This window comes from Hyperolius riggenbachi, chromosome 9 (genome assembly GCF_040937935.1).
Source record: "Hyperolius riggenbachi isolate aHypRig1 chromosome 9, aHypRig1.pri, whole genome shotgun sequence".
In the NCBI taxonomy this organism is placed as follows: Eukaryota; Metazoa; Chordata; class Amphibia; order Anura; family Hyperoliidae; genus Hyperolius; species Hyperolius riggenbachi.
In genome coordinates this window covers 176147841-176171073 of record NC_090654.1, presented here as the reverse complement: position 1 = coordinate 176171073, position 23233 = coordinate 176147841, and the positions used below count along the sequence as shown (strand labels likewise).

Below are 23233 nucleotides of genomic sequence, written 5' to 3'. Positions count from 1 at the left end.
CTGTTCACCCTATACACATCCTCCATTAGCAAGGTTATCTCCTCCATGGGTTTTAACTATCATCTGTATGCAGAGGACACCCAGATCTACCTCCACACCCCTGACATATCCACCACTACCATGGACAAGGTCTCCTCCTGCCCTTCAGCCATCTCCTCCTGGATGTCCGCTAGGTTCCAGAAACGAAATCTAGACAAAACGGAATTTATGATCTTCCCACCCCGGCCATCCATGAACCTCCCAGATATGCATGTCACTGTTAACCACACTACTATTTGCCCTACCTCTCAAGCCCGATGTCAGGGTGTCACCCTGCACTCTACACATCAAAATCCTCACAAAGTCCTGCAACTTCCACCTTCGTAACATCTGTAAGATTTGCCCTTTCCTGACCTCTGCCACCACCAAACTCCTCATCCATGCCCTCATAATTTCCCGCCTTGATTACTGCAATGCCCTTCTGTCTGGTTTCCCTATGACCCGAATAGCCCCACTGCAGTCCATCATGAATGCTGCAGCCAGAATTATCCACTGCTCCCATCGCTCCACCACGGCGGTTCCCCTCTTTGAATCCCTCCCACTGGCTTCCTATCCAGTCCAGAATCAGATCCAAGATACTGTGTCTGACCTATAAATCTGTCCACAAAACCTGTCCAACCTACATTTCTGATCTTACTCATAGGTACACACCTAGCCGCTCACTCCGCTCTTCCAATGAACTTCGCCTGACCGCCCCCTGCATCACCCAGTCCCATGCATGCCTCCAAGACTTCTCAAGAGCTGCTCCAACACTATGGAACTCCCTACCTCCATCCATTATGGCAGCCCCCTCCTTCAACATCTTCAAGAAGGCCCTCAAAACTCACCTTTTCACTCTGGCCTACTACCCCTCACAAGTGCTCTAAACCCACAGCTGAACTCTGGTCCCCTACCTTTCGTGTCCTTACCTCTCCCTCTAGATTGTAAGCCTTTGGGCAGGGTCCTCCTCCTTTTGTGTCCTACCTGATCATGCACCTCCATTACTGTGAACCCATGCTATGCATGTGAGTGAACCTAACAAGCCTAATCTCCATGCTGTGCTGCATGATCTATCTGGTCTTTCTTGTATTCCTGCATTGTCATTTTGCAGTATGTCACCCCTAAATATTGTCTCTAACCTGTCCAGCTCTGCATAATATGTTGGCACTTTATAAATACACTAAATAAATAAAATAATATCCATGGCGGCCTGGAAGGGAAATAGAAATTAGCGCCGCCGGGACTTGTTCAGGAAAGAGTAAGCCGTTTATCGGCTTCATCCTGCGCCCAAATTTGTCGGCACCGATTTTACATGTATCTACACACTGGGCCATCCCTAGGAACAGAAAACACAATGGATCCCTAGTAACAAACTGCCAGGCTCATTTCCACACTCCCCTACAGCCTGGCTATACGGGGCATTTACCTGGGAAACATCTCTCTCTAGGCCGATACAGAAGAGAGAATAAATGACAACTTGGTGACACGCCATAATCAGAGAAACACAGGGAGGAGGCCTAGAGGTAGTCTGTACTAGTCCCCCTCCCACAAACAGCAGGAGGTTGGACAAGTGACAGCATAGGCCGCACATCCTCTCAGAGGCACCATGAGAGAGGAAAACAGAAAATCAGTAATAGTAACTGGGCTAAACTTACATGATCTCAGATTTAAACTGAAACTATTATTTTTTTCTCAAACACACTGAAGGCTGGCTCAAATTAAGAGGTGTATGCACCAAACTGCGTTAAGCAGAATTATGTGCATAAAAAGTCTTACAACATGATGAGTAGAGCAAATACAATGTATTACATTATATACAATGCATTACTCTCCACTCATTGTGCTTAAACTTTAAATGTGGGGTCATTACTAATAGCCCCCTTACGTAAACTATATAGTTCATTTACCTCTATAAAAACGTAAAACATTTTTATCCTCCTATTACCTTATAAGGTAATGTAGCTTCTTGTACCTCCCCCAAATCTCTTGTTCCTGGGAGCCCCTCTTCAAGAGCTTTCCAGAATCGCAAATGCAGGAAAATTGCATCAGTTTTGCATTTTCAAGATGGTGACAGCCTGAATTTGATGGGGAGGTTTAGCTAGGTAGCAATGTTGAACTTTCTATTTACAATGTGGTGGGTGCAATATGTTCAAAGCTCGGTTCATTTTCCAATGTATAGTTTGCAGGGAAAAAAAATTAAGTCTCTTTTTGATTGGTCTGTAAAAACAGCCCCGAATAATATAAATTTACTGCATCCTGAACACTGCATACACAAACTATCATCAGAGGATCTACTGCAGCCATTCAATTAGACTTTCTAAGAGGAAGTCAGCAATGGCAGCTCCCATACTTATGTAATGACAGGTCTGCCCGAAGCCAGAGTTTAGCAACACTATGTCATGTCACCACTTTCACATCTTTTCATTACGGCTTATGGCATTGGGTGTGCTAATGTGAAAGCTTCATGCTGTTCCATTACCACACCCCCGACTCTACATGATAAAACTTTCACCTCGGGATTAGTCTGATCATGGAGACATCTAGTATAAGAAGATAATGTGCGTGTTTACTCATAATACACACAATACATGAAATGACAAGGCGCACATAAATGTAGTCTGCCAGGTTTGGTTTACTATTATAGACCTAAAGTGAGACAATCCACTCCCAAAGAAAATAATACTACGGGCTTTAAAACTTTAATAAGGATTTATACAGCTAGATTACTTTGGTTGCTAAAAATATCACAAACGTATTGCAAAGGCCTTTATGCCATAAAATACAGCGGAATGCAGACTTTGTATCAGCAAAATAAGCTATAATTTGTAAAAACCTCTTGCCCCGCTGGGCCTGTTCACACTCTGTATATCACTTCCAGCAACTGCTCTGGAATGGTGCCTGCTTGCCATTCATACAGCAATACAGGGGTCCTCCAGGCAGTGTTCCCTTCATATAAGATGCAGCACCACTGAACTCACTATATTGAGGCCTGGATGATGCTGCCACACAAATATAGCCTGATTAACTATGGCATCTCCAGAGATCTACAAGCATCTTCGGCGGTGTATTATATGACAATTATACAAGCCTGGGCTGGATTTTGGAAATGGTCTGTCATTATAAGCCATTTTTATTGTAAGCTATCAAGAGCCTCACCTGCCTTTTACTAAAACATGGGGTTGCTGAACTGTAAACAAATCACAGGCCCTAATATTCATACCCATGTAGTGCCAGATAACCATCAAAAGAAAAGAAAAAGTGTGATTAAAGAAGACATGCTCGTAAAGAAGACACCTCTTGAGGACCGCAGTGTTAAACCCCCTAAAGACCAGGCCAATTTTCACTAAATTGGCCACTGCATCTTTAAAGCCAAGCTGCAGGGCCGCACAACACACCACACAAGTGATCCTCCCCCCTTTTCTCCCAACCAACAGAGCTCTCTGTTGGTGGGGTCTGATAGCCCCCGCCCCCCCCCCCCCCCCCCCCCCCCGGTGTTTCTTTTTGTTTGTATAAATATTTTTGTTAATTTTTTTTAAATAAAATGTACCATTTATTTATTTCTCCCCCAGAAAACCCTCCCTCCCCCCAGCCAGCCAATGACGCGATCGGCTCTCATAGGCCTTAGCCTATGAGAGCCGATTGCTCTTCTGTGTGGCAGGGGGACAGCTGTGTCACACAGCTGTCCCCAGTACAGTGCTGTTACGGATTACAGGGCTGTACTTAGTGAAAAAACGGCGGTTTAGCCGTCTAACAGTCTACCGATTGATGATCGCAGCCTGCGCATGATCTCCTGCAGTAGCCGGCCCCAGGACCTGACGCCAATTGGCGTTAGGTGGTCCTGGGGCTGCCGCCGTGGTCACGCCCATAGGCGTGACGCGTCGTTTTAAATAGTAAGTATCCCGTTATGTACTAGTAAATAGATGGACAATGAGATGCTTATAATTCTATCTAACAATGAACATTAGGCCAATCAAGTACACTTCCTGTGGATTTTGACTGGTCCAATTCCAATGTGTATACAATTTGCATTACATTTGCACGCAAAGCAGAATTATTAGCATCGCTTTGATTATTTCAACAAGTAAACATATTTAATTTGCAAAGCACACGTTGTCATCAACCTCTTGTGCCTCTCTGAAGCTTAGCCCTGGTACACACTTTTAATTATGATTGGCCAATCACTGACCAATTTTACCACCTACATGTTGTAGGTAAACCTTACCTGCTTGATCTGCTCATAGTATTCAATATCTGTTGACACTCTTACTACGTGGAGGTGGTAAAATTGGCAAATGATTGGCCAATCAAAATTGGATGTGTACACCAGACTTTAAAGTGAACCCAAGCCAAAGCTTGGATTCAAAACAAGATCTTCCACTGAAGAGAGGGAAGCCTCAGGATCCTGAGGCTTCCCTCGCTTGTCTATAGCCCAGCGTTGTAGAATACAGAGGGAAGCCTCAATAGGATCCAGAGGCCTCCCTCTCTTTAGGGAAGTTTCTCATTTTGTGCACGTGAGCTTTGGCTCAGGTACACTTTACCCATTGGCAGCTTAAATAATTATCTCCTTTTAGGTAAGTGCACTGCTTTTGACCTCAGTCAGCAGGAATCATTGTGCTGTAAATTCTTGAAATGCTTTGATCTCTCCCTGATGACAGAAAAGACAGAAACTGAAAGCAGAAGTCCTTTATTATTGTCTCACATAACCCCTAGTGACAAGTGACCATAAATACACATTTATATAGTAATATACATAAAATACAGTACTATGTAGTAGCAAGCAGTACTATTTAGTAGCAAGCAAATGTAACAAATTAGAAATAAAAAAAATGTGCCAAAATAAAATTGGCCTGGAGCATTGGCAAGCCTCTAAATAAACTGGCTGCTAAAGTGTTAATCCAAAAAATTAGAACAGCACGCTGGTAGTTTATGTAATCAAACAAAAATCTCATAATGTTTTTTTAATGGCATAGCAAGGTTAAAGCGTGCATGTTTCAAGCCTTCAAGGCCTCTAGTCATATCATATCTCTATCTTTCCCTCTCACACCCTAAAATCCATGTAATCATTAAGGAAGCATAACCTAATCTGGAACGACTTTCCGATCATGTTGTAGGAAAGTACCTAAATTAATACGAAGCAAAATAAAAAGTAAAAACCCATCTAGCATAAACCCCGTGGTATTCTTGTTTTCAAGTGATCCGACCAAAACATGTCCGTACAGAATTGTGATGCACGCTATTTCTGGTGCTGGAACATTTTCTCCACTACACTAAACCAGTAAATTGTCAGACCACCTTGAGAGAGTGCAACAATGAAAAAACATCAAACACACACAATTTATTATAGTGTAGGTAATGTGAACCCCCCAAAATGCTCAGCTATCCTTCATTGCAACGGACAATGTATACAGACCACTAGCTGAAGCCTGTACACTGTACATAAAATGATACAGATGTTGAAATGAATAAATTGTGTGGAAAACTTTCCTAGTAGACAAGGATGTAACACTTCCTGGAGTAGTGTGTAAGCAACAGCATTTCCAAGTGACCATTCCACACCTGAGAGAACTCACAGCTGAAAACTCTGTATGTGTCACAACTTGAATCTCTGTTCCTAAAGAACCTGCGAGACAAAATACATCCAGACTGAGTTTTGGGGCACACAAGACTTTTAGCTGTAGGAACTTTCAGGAAAGGCTGGTATTTGTTCCTGGAAAAGGTTGAAACTCCCAGCTGACACTCATGTAACCTCTACTGTCCAGCTTGGTTGACATGCCTGTAACCTCTATTGTTCATCCCGGCTGACACTCCTGTAACTTCTATTGTCATGCCTTGCTGACACTCCTGTAAACTCTACTATCCAGCCTGAATGACACTCCTGTAAACTCTACTGTTCATCCCAGCTGACACTCCTGTAACCTCTACTGTCCAGCCTGGCTTACACCCCTGTACCCTCTACTGTCTAGCCTGGCTGAAACTCCTATAAAATGCTACTGTACATCATGGCTGACACTCCTGTAAAAACTCTACTGTTCATCCCGGCTGACACTCCTGGAAACTCTACTGTTCATCCCGGCTGACACTCCTGGAAACTCTACTGTCCATCCTGGCTGACACTCCTAGAAACTCTACTGTCCAGCCTGGCTGACACTCCTGGAAACTCTACTGTCCACCCCAGCTGTCACTCCTGTAACCTCTACTGTCCATCCCGGCTGACACTCTTTTAAACTCTACTGTTAATTCTGGCTGACACTCCTGTAACCTCTACTGTCCATCCCGGCTGACACTCATGTAACCTCTACTGTCCATCCCGGCTGACACTCATGTAACCTCTACTGACCATCCTGGCAGACACTGCTGTAACCTCTACTGTCCATCCTGTCTGACACTCCTGGAAACTCTACTGTCCATTCTGGCTGAAACCCCTGTAACCTCTAATGTCCATCCCAGCTGACACTCATGTAACCTCTACTGACCATCCCGGCTGACACTCATGTAACCTCTACTGACCATCCTGGCAGACACTGCTGTAACCTCTACTGTCCATCCTGTCTGACACTCCTGGAAACTCTACTGTCCATTCTGGCTGAAACCCCTGTAACCTCTACTGTCCATCCCAGCTGACACTCATGTAACCTCTACTGACCATCCCGGCTGACACTCATGTAACCTCTACTGACCATCCTGGCAGACACTGCTGTAACCTCTACTGTCCATCCTGCCTGACACTCCTGGAAACTGCACTGTTCATCCTGGCTGACACTTCTATAACCTCTACTGTCCAGCCTGGCTGACACACCTGTAACCTCTACTGACAGTCCTGGCAGACACTGCTGTAAACTAAAAATTATTATTAACCCATGACTTGTCCATCAAGTAATATCAGGTGCAGCATTTTGTAATATTACTGTCAGACTAGTGAGTGCTAAACCTGGAAATATACTGTATGTAGTGTGCCAATCATCTTAAATCATTCAATCAAAAGAAGTTATATATGGCCATTACCCAATGAAATGTAAACTATCTTTCAATAACGAACAATTGGTGCACTGAAAAACACCAGATCAGTACTGATAGAAAATATAATCAATTGTTAATGTATAAATGAGCTACCGAACGACGGTCAACCAATCATTAACAAAAATGATTGATCTTTAAATGTATGGCCATCTTTAGAGTAGCTCTCCTGAACGTTGTAAAGCCTTCTGCAGAGCTTGGACTGCAGGATCAAAGTCAGTGGGATGGATGGGTCCATGCTTGGCTCTGTGTTTCAAAGACCAGAGAGTAGGCTGTTTCTGGCTGGAAGAAATAACTCCATTCATACTTCTGGGGTTTACTTTGTGGTTTTAGGTTTCCTGTATGGCATATACACAGAGAATTCTGTACCATTGTTTTCACTGGAAACCACATCAAAATATGCAGAACCCTCATACACCACATACAGACCGCTGGGCAATCAGATATTTTGTGATGCATACAAATTTAATTCAAATTGTATGCAGCTGGGACGGGGGCTAAACTCAAATGAGAGAAAGTGTATCTGATTGATCCAATTCAAAGCCCTATGCAATTTGCATTATATCTGGGGATGGTTAATCAGATGCCAATAATATGGAAGGAGGTCATTTTGGCATGCGCTCATCACCACGCTGCGCCTGACCTGGGCGCCACCATAGACCTAATGTTATTAGGTCTATAGCCGCACTCACAGCAGTGTAATTCGGGTGGTAGCAATTGACAAACCCCGAATTACTTTTTCTTCCGAGTTGATACAACTTGAAGGGGAGGTGACAGTAACTAACACCACCTGGAATCTGTGCGGCAGCAGGGTGAGCCAGCATGAACATCAATAATATTGTCGTACATGCAAATTTTATGCAAATTGGATACAGCTTGGAATTGGGCCAATGCAAAATGGAATTAAGTGTATTGGTCCAATTCCAAGCCACATGCAATTTGCATTAAATCTGCATGCAAGCTACAATTATTAGCATCTCATTGGCCAGCTCTACAGATTACATATAAAAACGTGTCTGGAGGAAGTGTGAATGGGATCAAATCATTGCCCAGACTAATATGCAGACTTCAGCATGTAAGGCAATTTTTTTGTTTTTGTTTTCCTTCAATAATCCTTAACTAATTGAAGAAAATCTAGGACATTTAAGTCTTTAAATGAGTTAAAAAATAATATTTAAGAAATACTTTTATTTACCCATCATGGACGTATTTTTTAAGCTCACACCTGGAAGATCCTGGCCCTGGGATGTCTGGGTAATACATAGTACATTACTGACTTCCTGTTGTCAGTAATTGTCTGAGCAGGGGAGAATAGCATCACCCAGAGACTTGCGTACAGAAACACACGGAAACAACTAACAGAGATCCCCTGCTGGGGCCATGCAGCTTCCATCACTGAGGTGCAGTTCTTACCTCTACCATATGCTCTGGCCTTTTTAGGGTTCAATTTGGGCTTCAGAGGAGCTCCAGGTTTCAGTTTGGCTTTTGGGAACTGTGATAAGTAGGTCATCACTGAGTGTTCATCCACACCGGGGTGAATAATCTCTTCTGGGGCGATCACCTGAAATGGGAAAAGGTTTCTTTAATTTAAGAAAAGTTTCTATTTATACCTCAGAACTTACACGCTGGTATGGAAAAATGTTACAATGCAGACCACTGAGATCCTGACTGCAGGTTATATAAGGACACAAAATTGCTTTCATGTGTTGCAGGACAGCATTAAAACTGCTAATCATGAACACTATAAGATTTGAGCATCTTCCCACTGAATCATACAGAAAGCCGGCCAGCTACATACATTCATGTCTGTCTATGTTTACACAGATCTGTCCACAATGCTCACAAAGTATCTATGAGAAAAGAAAAATGGTTTCCCAACCAGCAGTGAAGAAATAACAACCAAACATTACAGGCTAAATTGAGAACAGTTACTTCTATAGTCCAAATACATGACACCAGTCTAATAGTTGCAAAGAAAATCTGAGCTAAATCAAGGCACTTGCTTAGAACAACCAATCAGATTTCAGCTGGTGAGTAAAACAGAGGCATTATAACATGTCCTGACACTCTCTAGGTTGCTCCTTTTTGTACCTTGCCTGAGGAACCCACAAAACGCATTGCAGATTTTAGTGGAGTGAGAAATAAACATTTTATATCTTTTGTGATACATTACTGTTGTCATCTGTGGAGAGGTAAGTCCACCACCCTCATTTTTGGGCTGTTATTATATTTTATACTTCATTGGCACCTCTGTATACACAAAACAAAGGCTCTAACTAGGGTTCTCTAGGGAGCGACTCCATTCTTATTCCAGTTTTCTTTACACTTGTGTTGATAATTCATAGTCCCTTCCAAGTCCTTGTAAGCTTTCACGTCCCACTGTTAGGTGTGCCAGAGGCAAACATGGCTGTTCTAGAGCGGTTGCTAGTTATCATTTCAGGCAAAAGTTTGTTAGTTTGTACAGGCAAACCATATCATCTGCGGTCGAATCCTCTGCAACTGGCTACACTGGGTTTTTTGTTAACAGATTATAATTATATCCATAACAGCAGCAGACCTCTTCTCACACCCCTCTCCATCTGATAATGTATATAGCTTAGGAGAAAGTAAAGCCTATATGTGGACCACAGTACAGATTGCCCTGGTGGTTTCTCATTTGTGTGTAATTTTTAATGACTACATAATGTGGAAAAACCACAAAGCCAACTAAAAGCAAGAAAGACCACCGGGAACCTGTAAGTGTCTATTATATCGCACATGGTTATTCTGCTCTCAGCAGACCCATAAACTCAGTTTTACCCCGAAGAAAGGACTTAGCAAAAGCATGAGGGTGTCCAGTATACTGAGTGCCTGAACATTCAATAAGCCAGCTTGCTACAGAGATAGCAAAGGTAGTAAAGCTGCAAGTGTGAAGAAAGATACAAACTAATGGTACCGCCTTGGATTGCTCCCACACTGCCACTGAATGGGCTTCACCACTAGGATCAATGCGTCCATTCTTTCCCTGCTATGCAACATCATAAAAGATCCATTATACAGCGTTCTGGCACTCTGGAAGCAATGCCGCGCAGACTTGAAAAGACCTGTATCCTAGGGTGAACAGGCCAACAACATTTTATTACTGCGTCAAAATGCTACATACATGAAACCACACCCCTTCCACTGAACTGACCATTCGGAACAGTATGCCAGTATTCCAGATGTGGTCTACTTTGAAGACCTTATTGGTTCTCCGTGTCTTATTTGGCGCCTAAATAGCGGTACAAGCAGTAAATCCATCTGCCTTTGCTGCCACAACTATTTTCATGGAGTCAGGAGAAGGTCTGTCGGGTGTTATTCTTTTACCCTTTGGGGGATTAGCTCACATTTTTGGTCATTCAACACTCAAAGAAAATGGACATTTTTGCTACAGAAACATAAATGTAAGTCTCAAACAAATTTGAACAATTCCCATTTTTTCCAATATATGTAAAGCCGTGAAGGATAAATTTATAATCACTTACCTGAGGAACTCCCAACCAATCATCTGCTTGCTGCATAGCCTCACGAGCATTGTCAACTGGCTTGCTAGGATCCCATGACTCCCAATCAGGACAAAGACCTACAGGCAGAGATTTTTATGAGCAATTGATATAAAAACCAACACCGGGAATCACAATCCTAACATGTGCCACTTATCCAAACAAAACAAAAGTGCTCCAAAATATTGGGAAACCAGGTAAACAATCAATATATGAAAGCCATAATTTACTTGATCTACCACAGATTGTATAATGTATAGCTAGCTTATGTCCTTACTGTGTGGGCTACATATCACTTCTGGTCCTTTTGAAACCAGGGAGAGTAACAGGAAGAGTAAAAATCTCCTCTGTAAGGACTGACATCATTAAAAACCTGTCAGATTGGCCAACAGATTCCACCATCAGATAAATCCCTCTCTGATCAAATCTGATCAGACAGGGATCTATTTCTGCCAGCGTACTGTACAGACTTCAAATAGTTTTCAGCATGAAGTCTATTGGAAATCTGTGCAGCCACCCACACCTGCTGCCCCCTCCCCCATGTAACGTGTACCCCCTCAGGCCCGTGGTGAGTGTTGTAGTGGTGCTAAGAGTACATCCAGTGTATTTTACCTACAATTTAAAATAAGTTTTGGCATCCTTTTAGTTCCTGAATGAATCTTAAGCAACTGAATAGGTAAATAACTTACTTGTTTGCCAGGACCGCGAAAGCTCGCTGAGAAGTCCGAGGCTGTACGACTTCCCCCACCTGTGTTACTGTGGCCTCCCCCCTTCCCTGCTCATCAGCCACTTATCAGACAGGGGCAGCCAAGCTGGGGGTGGGGCATGGAAACACAGGTGGGGGTGGCCGCAGAGCTCCAGTTACAGTTGAGTTATTCGGTTACATTCGGGATTTAGAAGGATGCCATTACTTACAAGTAAAAAATACATTGGAGGCACTCTTTAAACTCCCCTGTCTGCTGGCATGCTCCTCCTGTGCCCTCTCTCCAATTTTCACCCCATAATCTGATCTGTACGTGACCATGTACATGCCGTCAGGTCACGTGGTACCGCCACCTAATGGTGATGAAGAGGAGACACAGGAGGAGTGTGCCAGGGAACAATTGAGCTTACGCAGCACTACAATACTCATCAGGGGCTCAGGGGGTACACAACAAACGGGGGAGATTGGACAGGATTGTCAGAGAATCGAACACTGCTGCCTCAACCCATCCAACGAGCCCTTTCAGCCATATCTTTCCAGCATGCCAGATCAATCATTTTGATCAATTTAGTCAAGAAATCAATTGAAATCACAACCGAGAGGCCACATTGCGGCATCGATCTCTGGCAGATTCAATCATCGATTGCCACATGTTGATGCTGCAAATTGCGTAATGTATGGGCACCATTAACTTCTCTAGCTCTATCCAATACTCAAAAAGTTTGTGTCAAGTAGAGAAAAAAACACAACAAGGGTCCCTCGTCCTGTGTCATTAAACAATCTCATTAACATATTGTTGGTACTCATTTTAAGAGACTACAAAAGTGAAAGTGTGCACAAAAAAACATAAGAAAGCCATGCACAGAGTATTCAGGATGGGATGTTTAGAGTCACTAAAAACAAAGGGAAATGAAGATATCATGAGGATTATCCCCAAATATGGTATACAAAGAAGTGTTTTACTTCAGTGAGATCAGAATTTGGCTTCAGTGAGATCAGGATTCAGCTCAGACAGTGTCCTAGGATAACAGCAAGAAGGTACTGCAATCTGAAGACCTGGCTTCTGGCCAGAGAATATGGGGGAAAATCCAGCTTTACATGGATTCCAAAAATGAACATAGACTTGTGGACATTGTACTATGCATCTCTATTCATCTGCAGGCTGTAAGTTGTATGCAGCATGGAAACCAAATACACTTTTTATATTCACAGCTTTTCTTTGTATAAAGTTATCTACCTACTTAAGTGCCCATGCAGTCTACATCACATAAGGAATACAAGGAGAACATTAAAAACACATGTAAAAAGAATGCATTTATGATGTTTGAAGAATGGAAAAAATATAATTGTAGAACATTTTAACATCCCCCCCCCCAAAGGAATTGGTATACGGTAATATTTGCTTTAAGAACAAGCCAGGAAAACAGTTACTATTTATTTAATAACTAGCGAGGGTAAGGAAGTTGTGAATAATCCTGAGTTGATGCAATTTATATGCAGATTTATGCAGTTTTGAAGAGGACCAATCAAATGGTGCAGCAGCTGGTACATTTTTAAGCTTCATAAATTAGCATAAACTGATTTATTAGCATCTCACTGCCCATCCTTAATAATAATGATTTGATCTCAGAAGCTATAAGTTTGTCATATTTTTTCCAGCTATAACAGATTTGGGGATGGTCAATGAGATGCAAATAATTCCGAGTTGATGCAAGATTATACAAATTCTGTATGTGAATTTATCCAACTTGAAAATTGACCAATCATTTGCATTTCAACCATCCATGGTGGTCAATAAGAGGTACTTACCTTAGGCCAATTACTGATAGACTATTGCTGCTGGAAGCTGGTTATTGGTTGCCTACTGGAGATACCAGAGAGCTCTTTACAATAAGTACCACATTCTTATTTTTTCTTTTTAAGATAAAGTCTATGCTGCTAAAAATCTCCTGGACCTTTCCAGCAGCATGGAAAAAAATAATGATTTTCTCCCAAAACAACACAGATAAGTTGACAGTTTCCTCCCAGAACTGGCCTTACACAGACCCCAAGGTCTAACTTTTCTTTTAAATAAAAACAGAAACTTCCATAAAGACAGGGAAGCCTCTAGATCCTAATGAAGCTTCCCTCGCTGTCCTCTGGTCCCCCGTTGCCGATGGTGGACCCTCCAGCTGATCAGCACCACGCGCCACTTCTAGCACGAGAACGGCAGTGCTGCAGCCCCGCAAGTCAAGTACATATGCCTGCACAGTAGCACAGAGCCACTCATGCACAAGCATTGCCGGCTTACCGCGCAGGCACGGCAGTGTTCGAGTAGGAGGAAAACAGCCATGCTTGTTCTTAAAGATCAGATTACCAACAAGCCCTTGTTGGTAATCTTTGGAGGGTCCGCACTTGGCAGGGGGGACCAGAGGACAGCGAGGGATGCCTCATTAGTATCCAGAGGCTTCCCTCTTAGGCAAGTATGTGTTTTGGCTTGGGTACACTTTAAGGTGGCCATGGCACAATACAATAAGATTTGATTTTATACCAATTTGATAAATCAGTTGTACACCGTAGTTCCCATTTTTATTGATATAAGCTGATCGAAATGGCTGACTTTTCAAATACATTTTTATGGTAATGTAATTCTATAGGAAAGATTGTCCGAGTTTTCAATCTTTTTTTTTTCCATAATGGGGGAAAAGGAATGCGTGTGTGATACACTGGTCAACGTTTTCAAATGTTACAATCAATCAGAAAAACTTGATTGTAATTCTCAAATTGAAAATAAATCTAAAAATTGTGTTGTGTGCAGCCACTTTTAAACTAGGTTAAAGAAATTAGTGTGACTATGGTATGGATTAAACTGTGAGCTCCTTTGAGGGATAGTTAGTGACATGATTTTATACACAACAAGGATAATCCTACCTGGTGCACAGCTGTCCACCAAAGCGCCCAGAGCCTTCCCATCCTGCCAGTTGTGGCTGAAATTGGTAATTGGCAAATAAGGGATCTTGTTCTGAATCCAGCCAAGAAGTCTCTGTTTTGGGGTCTGATTTTTAGTCTCCTCGTCGCCTTCATCTTCCCATACTGGCATAGAGATGGAGTAGTGCAAAATGAGAGTCCAGATAAGACCTAGGATCAACTTCAAGTTCCCATCCACAATGGCTTTACTGTCTGCAAGCAGAAGATATTTGGTTGAGAATTAAAAGGATCTAACATAAAACATGTACAGAATTAATAATTAAAAGCTAAAGAAGAACACACTACTTATTGATCTTTAGTTCACGTCAGAGGTTTATAAATCTGCAGTGTAAGTGGACCGTGGTTTTAGCAGAGGCAACATAGTTTTGAAAAAATGAACAAATCTGCAGCAGCTTGATTAATTGTGCATCATATCGGAAGGTATAGGAGACACAACTCTCTGATATTTTAGTTGTCTGACCAGCTGCTGGTCCATGTATGGATAGGTTTAGGATGCACAGCTTACTCAACATTCTATTCAACCCATTGGCACCAGTTTATACAACTGCAATATGCCAGGTTCATGCTTATTCTATGGCTTACAAATCGGCCATTACAGCAGCAAGCAACTATACTGTGCTGCCTGCTTAGCCCCTGCTCATCCAAAAAAATGACTACCCACAATAGATTTAAACACATAAAAATAAAATGAGTAAACCACAAGCACTAAATGACACTATATGAAAGAGCTGAAAGAAAAAAAAAAAAACACGCCCTTGTTCTGTACACCATTAAAAAACATAATCAGAATCCATTTCGCCAAGCATGACAGTGTCATGCCCGGATCGGTTTCAGCAACAAACAGGCATTTAGGTGATGAACACTGATAGTCAATGACACACTGACAATAGGAAGAAGATAAGTTATGGCCGCATCAGTAAATGACATTTATAAAAAGATGATTTTTGCACAATGACAGTGCAAAAAGAAAGCAAAAAAACAACAAAGAATAACAAATCAAGGAGAATCAAAATTGTAGGAAATTGAAGGTGTGGTTTATAGACTGTGGTTACTTGATTCTCATTTTACCCCGACCAGTTACAAATAAAAACAAGCACAAGGTGGTTGCTGAGCAGAAAGATTATTAGGTTAACGAACAAGGCAAAGAGTAATAGAGATCCATAGAAACCAATCAGAATTTACAGTTCAGACCTCAGTTGGAAATGGGGTTGGTTGCTTTCTGTCACAGCACATTGTATTGCATTATAAATAGGCCTACAAAGCTATGAAATGCTTATTTTAAACAGTCCATTTCTTAGTTACTGAAGTAATGTTAACATTTCTAAAGTAGCATGGTAATATTTAAATATCTAAAAGCACATTTAAGGCCTATTGGAATCCCAGAAAAAAAGAAACAAAAACAAAAAAAAAAGACGACTCAGTAAACCACATCACGAGGGATGTACATACATCTTGTCTTCTTGCATTAGTGCTTCTTTTTTATATTTATTTTAACAATAATAAAAAAAAAACCAGTTAATTGAAAGAATGAGAAAACACAACGTAGCTCACCGCAGGCCTCTATAAGCCCTTCTTGCAGAGTCCTTCCTTTATGTCAATTGACCATGTGGGCTGATATAGTTCAGGTAACAGAGCCCAGCACTGTCCCATTCTGGCAACACACGCCAGCATAAAGGAGAACCCTTATGCTGGCGTGTGTTGCCAGAATGGGACAGTGCTGGGCTCTGTTACCTGAACTATATCAGCCCACATGGTCAATTGACATAAAGGAAGGACTCTGCAAGAAGGGGGCAGATACTTTCCCCCTTCTCGCAAAGTCCCCTCATCCATGTTGAGGACAACAGGCTCATGCTCCACTCGTACTCAGGAAGGTGGTGTAACTAGCCCACATGTGAACCATTGGCACAGGTAGCAAATTAGGAAACCAGTGATGAACTATGCCATAAAACTATCTAGCCAAAAAACAACAATTGCCCTAATCAGAGAAAATATTTACTTTCCCCAACTTTTATGTCAGGACATCTCCTAATGTCCTTGTGAGAAAACGCGGAAAAGCCGCCGCAAGTACTCAGAGTAAGGCGGCTGATTCCGCGTTCAACATGGCGGCTTGCGCGCAGGGACCTACATTTACTGGCCTGACGGAACGCGGAGAAACCGCCGCATGCCCAGAGAACAGGGCGCCGTATTCCGCGTCCGACGCGGCGGTTTGCACGCATAGGCCTACTCCTGTCTGTACTGCTGAACGCGGAGAAAACGCTGCACGCTCAGACAGCGGTGCGGCGGATTCCGCATCCAAAACAGCAGAGGTATTACAACACATGTCTGGTGTGGCTGGGACTGATAGTCCACACAGGTTCAGAAGGACGCGTGCGCGCGCGGAGAGGCAGAGCATTTATAACAGTCAGAGGGGTGTCAGCCGACCAGGCCGGTCAGCTGACAATTCTTTCAGTTTTCATTGGTCCAGCACTTAGGGGAGGCGCAGGAGAGCGCTGGTGTATATATACTGGGTGCTGGTCATTCCTCTGGTGTCTGGCGTTGCGATCACTACGTGGTAGCACTCGGACCCTGTCAGTATCTGTGTTACATTAGACTAGTTTCCAAGGTGTTGATGACCACGGAACTCACACCTTAGTCTAGGAAATTCTGTTATCATCTGTGTTATTGTCTAGACCAGTTTCCAAGGTGTTGATGACCAGGGAACTCACACCTTAGTCTAGGAATTGTTGATTATTTGTTATGACCTTCTGCTTTCCTGACCATTCTTCTGATCTCTGATTTTGTACCTTTGTCATTCTGATACTCTGTTGCCAAATTCGGCTAGTCTTAGGATTCCGCATCTGTCTCCTGTCTCTGTACCTGATCTGTCAGTCTGTTGCCGACCTGGCCTGTCCGACCTCGAGAACTATTTCTCCTGTTGGGAAATAGTTCACAGACCTGTCAGTGACACTTCTCCTTTGGTGTCACTCACTCTCTGGTCCTTCCTACTCTCAGCCTGGCTCCGCCCCTTGGGGAGCCTCAGGCCTTGGAAGGAATCTGTTCTCAGGGCAGTACCTCCTACTGCCTCGCACCCACTGTAAGGGTGCTCTCCTCAAAGTATTACTGTTGCACCAAACACTCATATATTACTCAAGTGTCCAGAGGTTAGAGATATATCTGATTATCGGTGATACTGCAGATCATCTATAATCGGGTATATATCTGCATTCTCTGTGATACTGCAGATCGCCGGTAATCAGATCCTCTCTGTTACACCGATCGTTACAGTCCTACTTTATGTCAGTAAAAATAAGCTATCTGGTCCACTGCCTAACGTTTTTCAGTGGGAGCTGCTTGTGGTAGTGGTTGCTACAATCATACTGGATTTAGATGATTTGGTGGCGCCTTGAAAACGGTCACAGCAGTATCAGAGCTAAGTATTGTAGAAAAGCATCTGCCATCGGTAACAGTGTTACATCCAAAGCAAGTATGAACCTCTATTTGCTTTGGGAAATATAGTGTTTGTCTACAGTTCCACACAGTAAAACACCAGAAAAGCTGAACGCCACTGATGTAATTGGAGTAGTCATTATGTCCAAAGCTGCAGTCATAAAATAGCTTACATTGTTCTATTCTCAGAAAACAAATTATATCATCATGTTGTCACAAGGTAAACAAACACTACTACAATCTTCATTCCCAAGTGAAATGATGACACCTATCACAGAATCGCCAGCTTGTAATTCTAAAAGTGTAATTAAAGCCTTGTCGTAACACGAACAAATAGCCTGTGTGCAGCGTTTACCGGCATGCAATTAGCAGCAGGTAAAAATCCTGACTTCACAGAGCTAATACACGAAACTGGTGGAATTCCATCTTGTGATTATGAAATATAAATGTATACTCAATAGGCACAGAGTCTCAGTGGGCATTCACAAGTGGCAGCTAACAACCATTCACACAGCGGATGAGCTGGAAGCTACCGCCTTTGTTTTGCCTTAGCCTTCTTTTACTTTTGAACAGAGATTTGCATACTAAGGAAATTGTTCACTCAGCGCTATTTGTGATCCATATGCTGTATGAAAGTACATCTGTCACTACATAAAAGTAGCCAAAACAATGGCACATAGTGACATACTTACAAAGGACACTGCCACATATCCCATCAATTGTACAGGGAACTTAAATAAATTGGCAGGTGTACTTTAAAACAAACAACTGTAAGGATAGAAGCCCAGCAGAATAGCATATGCGTTCTCCACTATGTGCTATGGAAAACACATATGCCATTCTGTCTAGTGTGTTCCTACCCTATAGCTAAAAAGGGCCCTGATGCTATCAGTGCATAGCTGGCTCCATCAGTTGTAGACAGTGACAGAAAGTCACCATCATCAAACCTGCATTGTGCTGTTCAGAACCCCCTCATGTTTTTCCTGGTTGTGTAGAGTACCCTCTCCCCATCAGCAATATGCGAGCTGTCCAACCAATCACTGGGCGAAAGGGTGACCATGTGCAAGCATATGCAAAACTGAAAATCCCAATGCACAAAGGAAATCCCGCTACACCAGTGTTGTATGGTGAAAAAATAGAAAAATCCTTATTCCATATCCAAATCACAGCATCACAGCGTACAGATTAAGGAGCCATCTCTGCTCCGATATGCGTGAGCTTTTATCTGTACGCTGTGATGCTGTGATTTGGATATGGAATAAAGATTTTTCTATTTTTTCATCATACAACACTGGTGTAGTGGGATTTCCTTTGTGCATTGCTGAACTTGGTCAAGACTCCCTGCTCCCTTGTTGGGTGAGTGTGAGTGTAGCAGCCTTTTTTGTATCTATTCTCTGAAAATCCCAATGCTAACAATTTCTTAACAGCCTACAGAGGCAGTTGTCTCGTCCTGAGTAGGGATTAGGGAAGGCAAGTATTTGTCACAGTTGAAATGAGGAAGGGGGTTGGAGAGTTGGAGTAATAGAGTTTTTGACTTGCACCGATTGCGGACACACTGGTACCTAGGGATTATTTTTTGCGGACACACTGGTACCTAGGGATTATTTTGGATGACTGTTAGTCATGTAGTTTAAAGAGAACCTGAAATTAAAATAAAAGTCAAAATAACCATACACAGGTCATACTTGCCTCCCGTTTAGTCTACTCAATCTCTTTCTCCTCTCCTGCGTCCCATTTGTCCACTGTGATCAATGGATTTCTCCATCCTCCATTTTGAAAATGGCCATCACCCCTTAACAGCTTCCTCGTCAGCACACTGTTAAAACTGTAATATCACCCACTTGAGCCATAGGGAAACATAGACATTACCTTGCACATTCAGTTGTAACTGACAGCAGCTGATATATAACTGACCGCAACTGGTATATTTCAGTTCTGACAATATTTTGTCAGAACTGGAAAGGATCACTGTAAGAAGAAAATGGTGAGCTTCTGAGAAGAACTGACGCTGAGGATAGTATTTTATATTAATTTGCAGCTATGGCATGTGTTTATTTTAAATAATTTTACTCACTTTAGGTTCCCTTTAAAGTAACACAACTTTTTATTATTAAGGCCAACTATACCTAAAAATGAACAAAGCAAACTATAAAAGCAATTAGGATAATAAGTGAACACAACCTGTGTCTACAAGCAAAACTATCTGCTGCTGTGTAAGTCAGTCAGATGAGATCATGTGACAAACAAAACAGGAAAAGTAATGGGGTCAGACTATAATTTCCAGCATTCATGCATAAGGGTCGGTCCACACTTGTCAGGTTGCAGATCGGAATGCGTTTTGAAACTATCAATTTTTCTAAAAACTGATCAGTTTTTCAAAATGTTGTGCTTTTGCAGCATATGTTTCCAGTCCGTTTCAACATATGTCAAAAACGTGTCCTTCCTTCCTTTGTGTTTCTATTGGAGAAAGAGGTCCGCAAAGACCTCTTTATCCAATAGACATCACATGTTGACAAGGACAAGACATCTGCCAGCAGTCTGACAATTGTTTCATGCCAGTCAGCGCATCTTCTGAGACTGTGCATGGGGCTCGAAGATTGGGAGGAAGCTCACCCTATTGTTTGGGTTGGAGCCTTTTACCAAATACAGGATTGCTTGGATCAACCCAAGCACACGTCCGATGAATAAGTCAGCACTAACAAGCCCCTTTACTGTTAACATCTCATCAAGCACTGCGCTATGGAGAAAGAACTAAGCATTACCATATTTGAGATGGCAGAGGATAGATAGACAGAATCAGGTATGCTTTCTCCTGCTCAAAATGAGCAATTTTATTTTGGCAATTATTCTGTAGTCTGCAGATGGTAGGCCAATAAGCACCTACAGCTAATGTATCATCTGCAGACCAACCCATAGACCTTGCACCTTTACCGTAACTAAAAGGGAGAGGTCCTAGATGGTAAAAGTACAACGGGCAGAAAGATAGAAACAGTACTGGCACAAAGTTTACAAGATCAGGGTAGCACACCATTCAAACTGCAAAATATCGGATTCACCAAAGTCTGTCCACAGAATGATTGCGGTTTCTCAACATTTTATTGCCTTGAATAACGAGCACCGTGTTTTCCTAAGAAATTCTTCAAGTCCGCTGTATTTGTACCTAACCCAAACAGCTTTGGTCTCAAGGGATGCAGAGTTTTCGATCAGCGCTGAGCTGGTGGATGCACAGTGCAAGCTTTGTATGACAGGAGTGGAGAGATCAGCCTCTGTTCCTGGCAGACAGGAGTTACTAAGCTCCTGCCACAGCCAACATGTGTGTGGTCTGACTCTCTCCACTGATCTTCTGGCCATGTTAATTATGGATTTTACAAGTACTTTTTTTCCATAACAAACTAAAGTAACATGTGCAGCCAATGACATTCAGCCTATAAAAGTTGCATTTTCTTGTGATCCCAGAGGATAAGATGACTGAGTATTTGCATCCTGGCACTGGTTCCCTTAGGAAAACGAATTCTCTCAACTGATGACTGAATTTAAAAAAAATACTGGAATGTCTAGGTATATAAAATGACTTCATATAATGCAAAAAGGAAATCATCTGAGTTTATTCCATAACACTTTTGCAGCATGTAACAGGTTTATGATCATGATCACGTTTTTAAACATGAAACATAAAACCTGGGCCACATTTACTGCTTTTACGTAATCCTTCTCTATCTTTGGTATGCATATGGCCAGGGGCGGAAGCAATAGGGGGTGCAGCGGTAGCGACCGCATCGGGGCCCTTGGGCCAGAGGGGCCCCGAATGGCCCTCCCTCAACTACAGTATTAGCTCTATATTGGTCCTGTGCTCATAATAATCATTTATATATATACTTTGAATAGTGGTAATCATTAACAAACTATTCCCCATCACCTTCTTGCACCTCTGACATTGTAGTTGCCATTGGCAGCTTTTAGTGCGCCGTTTCAATTGCTATGTATAGAGTGCATGGGGGGCCCCATTGTAAAACTTGCATCGGGGCCCACAGCTCCTTAGCTACGCCACTGCATATGGCTCAGATTTACACTAACCCTTTATTGTGAATGTACTCACTTCTAAAGTGCCAATCGACAACAAATGAAATGTGGGGAGCTCCTTCTTTCTCTGATGCAGAAAATAAAGTACTCCACTACACAACTGATTTGCCAAAGATGGAGAATGGCAGAGATATACATTTTGTTTTGGAGCTAGTGGATTCATTGCAGGCCCTGATTTTCATACATTACTTTATGTATGGAATGTTTTCTATGGTGTTATCCTCCTTTCCCATTGACAGCCTCAGCCTAACTGATCTCTTTTTAAAAACCCCTTCTGAATGCCTAACCCTACACCTGCTCCCTGACATCAAACCCTTCCTGGCACTTAAACATAGCTGCCCCCACCTTAACCGCTTCCTTACTCTTAAACCTAACCGCCCCTCAACGTTCACCCCTTTCCGGCACTTAACCCTCTCCTTACATCCTTCAATGCTAACCTCCCCACAAAAATAGATCATTTTTATTTTTTTTAAAAAGCGCCAACCCTGCCCTATAAGTAATACCAGTTTCTTGCTACGTCCACTACTGCAATGTTGCCAGGAAACCATCAGTCAGGTGCATGGCACCATTGAACTGCATTTGCGGTTTCCAGCAGGAAAACGAAAAAATATTGGGAAACTGGCAGATCGCAGGGAAAATCTGAGATTTTCCTGCACTCTCTTACAAAGTATAGGAGTGCAAATGCAGCAAAAAAAAAAAATTCAGCAGACCGGTGATTGTGATTCGGGGAAAAAAAAATATCACTCTGGAGGAAAAACAGCATTAAGATTTACATATTAACTGCAGTGCTGTAATGATCCACTAAATCGAGCAATCAGATTTTCGGATCAAATCATACCCAGTGATTAAAGTGACTGACATGTTTTACCCAATAAAGTAGACCGAGGTGTGAAAAGGGTTTTTAGCTTAGTCTGTCTCAATAAACCTTTCCACTTTTTCTCCTTTTCATCAAAGGAGATGTTTTCTCCTTTCCATCAAAGGAGAGGTTTTCTCATCTTCTTAAAATACCCTTTTAGACGCCAGCAAGAAACAAAAAAAATACGCAAGCTAAATTTGCTTTTACTTTTTTACCTACTATATATTTTAGTACTATTTCACTAACTAGATGCTGAAAAGCTATTTTCTGTAGATAAGATGGGAAACTATCTCCTATGAGAAGATGCAGGAGAAAAGTATATTGAACCAGAGCCCTCCTGACTAAACAATGCAATTTGTTATGGAAGGGTCGATTTGCTGACTTGCAAAAAAATGTAATACAAAAATAGTGTCTATTGGACTTTATGTCAGTTTAAAAATATTGAATGCCTTGCTGCTTATATCCTATTTTGTATTATTTTCCCCAGATTTCAAGGAAGGGCTGCAGCTTTAAATTTTACCTGCACTGCAATCTGCTGGTCAAATGTTGTAGTACAGCTGGACAATAATGTAAAACCACTAAAGCACACTAAAAGGTGCACAATCCACAGAAAAGGGAAAAAAATTATAACAAAGTTGATGCAAAAAA

At 42.1% G+C, this 23233-nt stretch overlaps 1 protein-coding gene across 6 annotated transcripts in view; it reads right to left on the bottom strand.

Moving 5' to 3' along the window:
• The window catches only part of FLNB (filamin B), a 353424-nt gene that overhangs the window by 209315 nt on the left and 120876 nt on the right, over positions 1–23233 (bottom strand). For all 6 annotated transcript variants that reach the window (XM_068253736.1, XM_068253731.1, XM_068253732.1 and 3 more), the window contains exons 2-4: positions 14167–14415; positions 10536–10633; positions 8446–8593 (exon numbers count right to left, since the gene is read on the bottom strand). In XM_068253736.1, coding sequence (XP_068109837.1) covers positions 8446–8593; positions 10536–10633; positions 14167–14415 — 495 coding nt within the window. The remainder of the gene's footprint in view (positions 1–8445; positions 8594–10535; positions 10634–14166; positions 14416–23233) is intronic.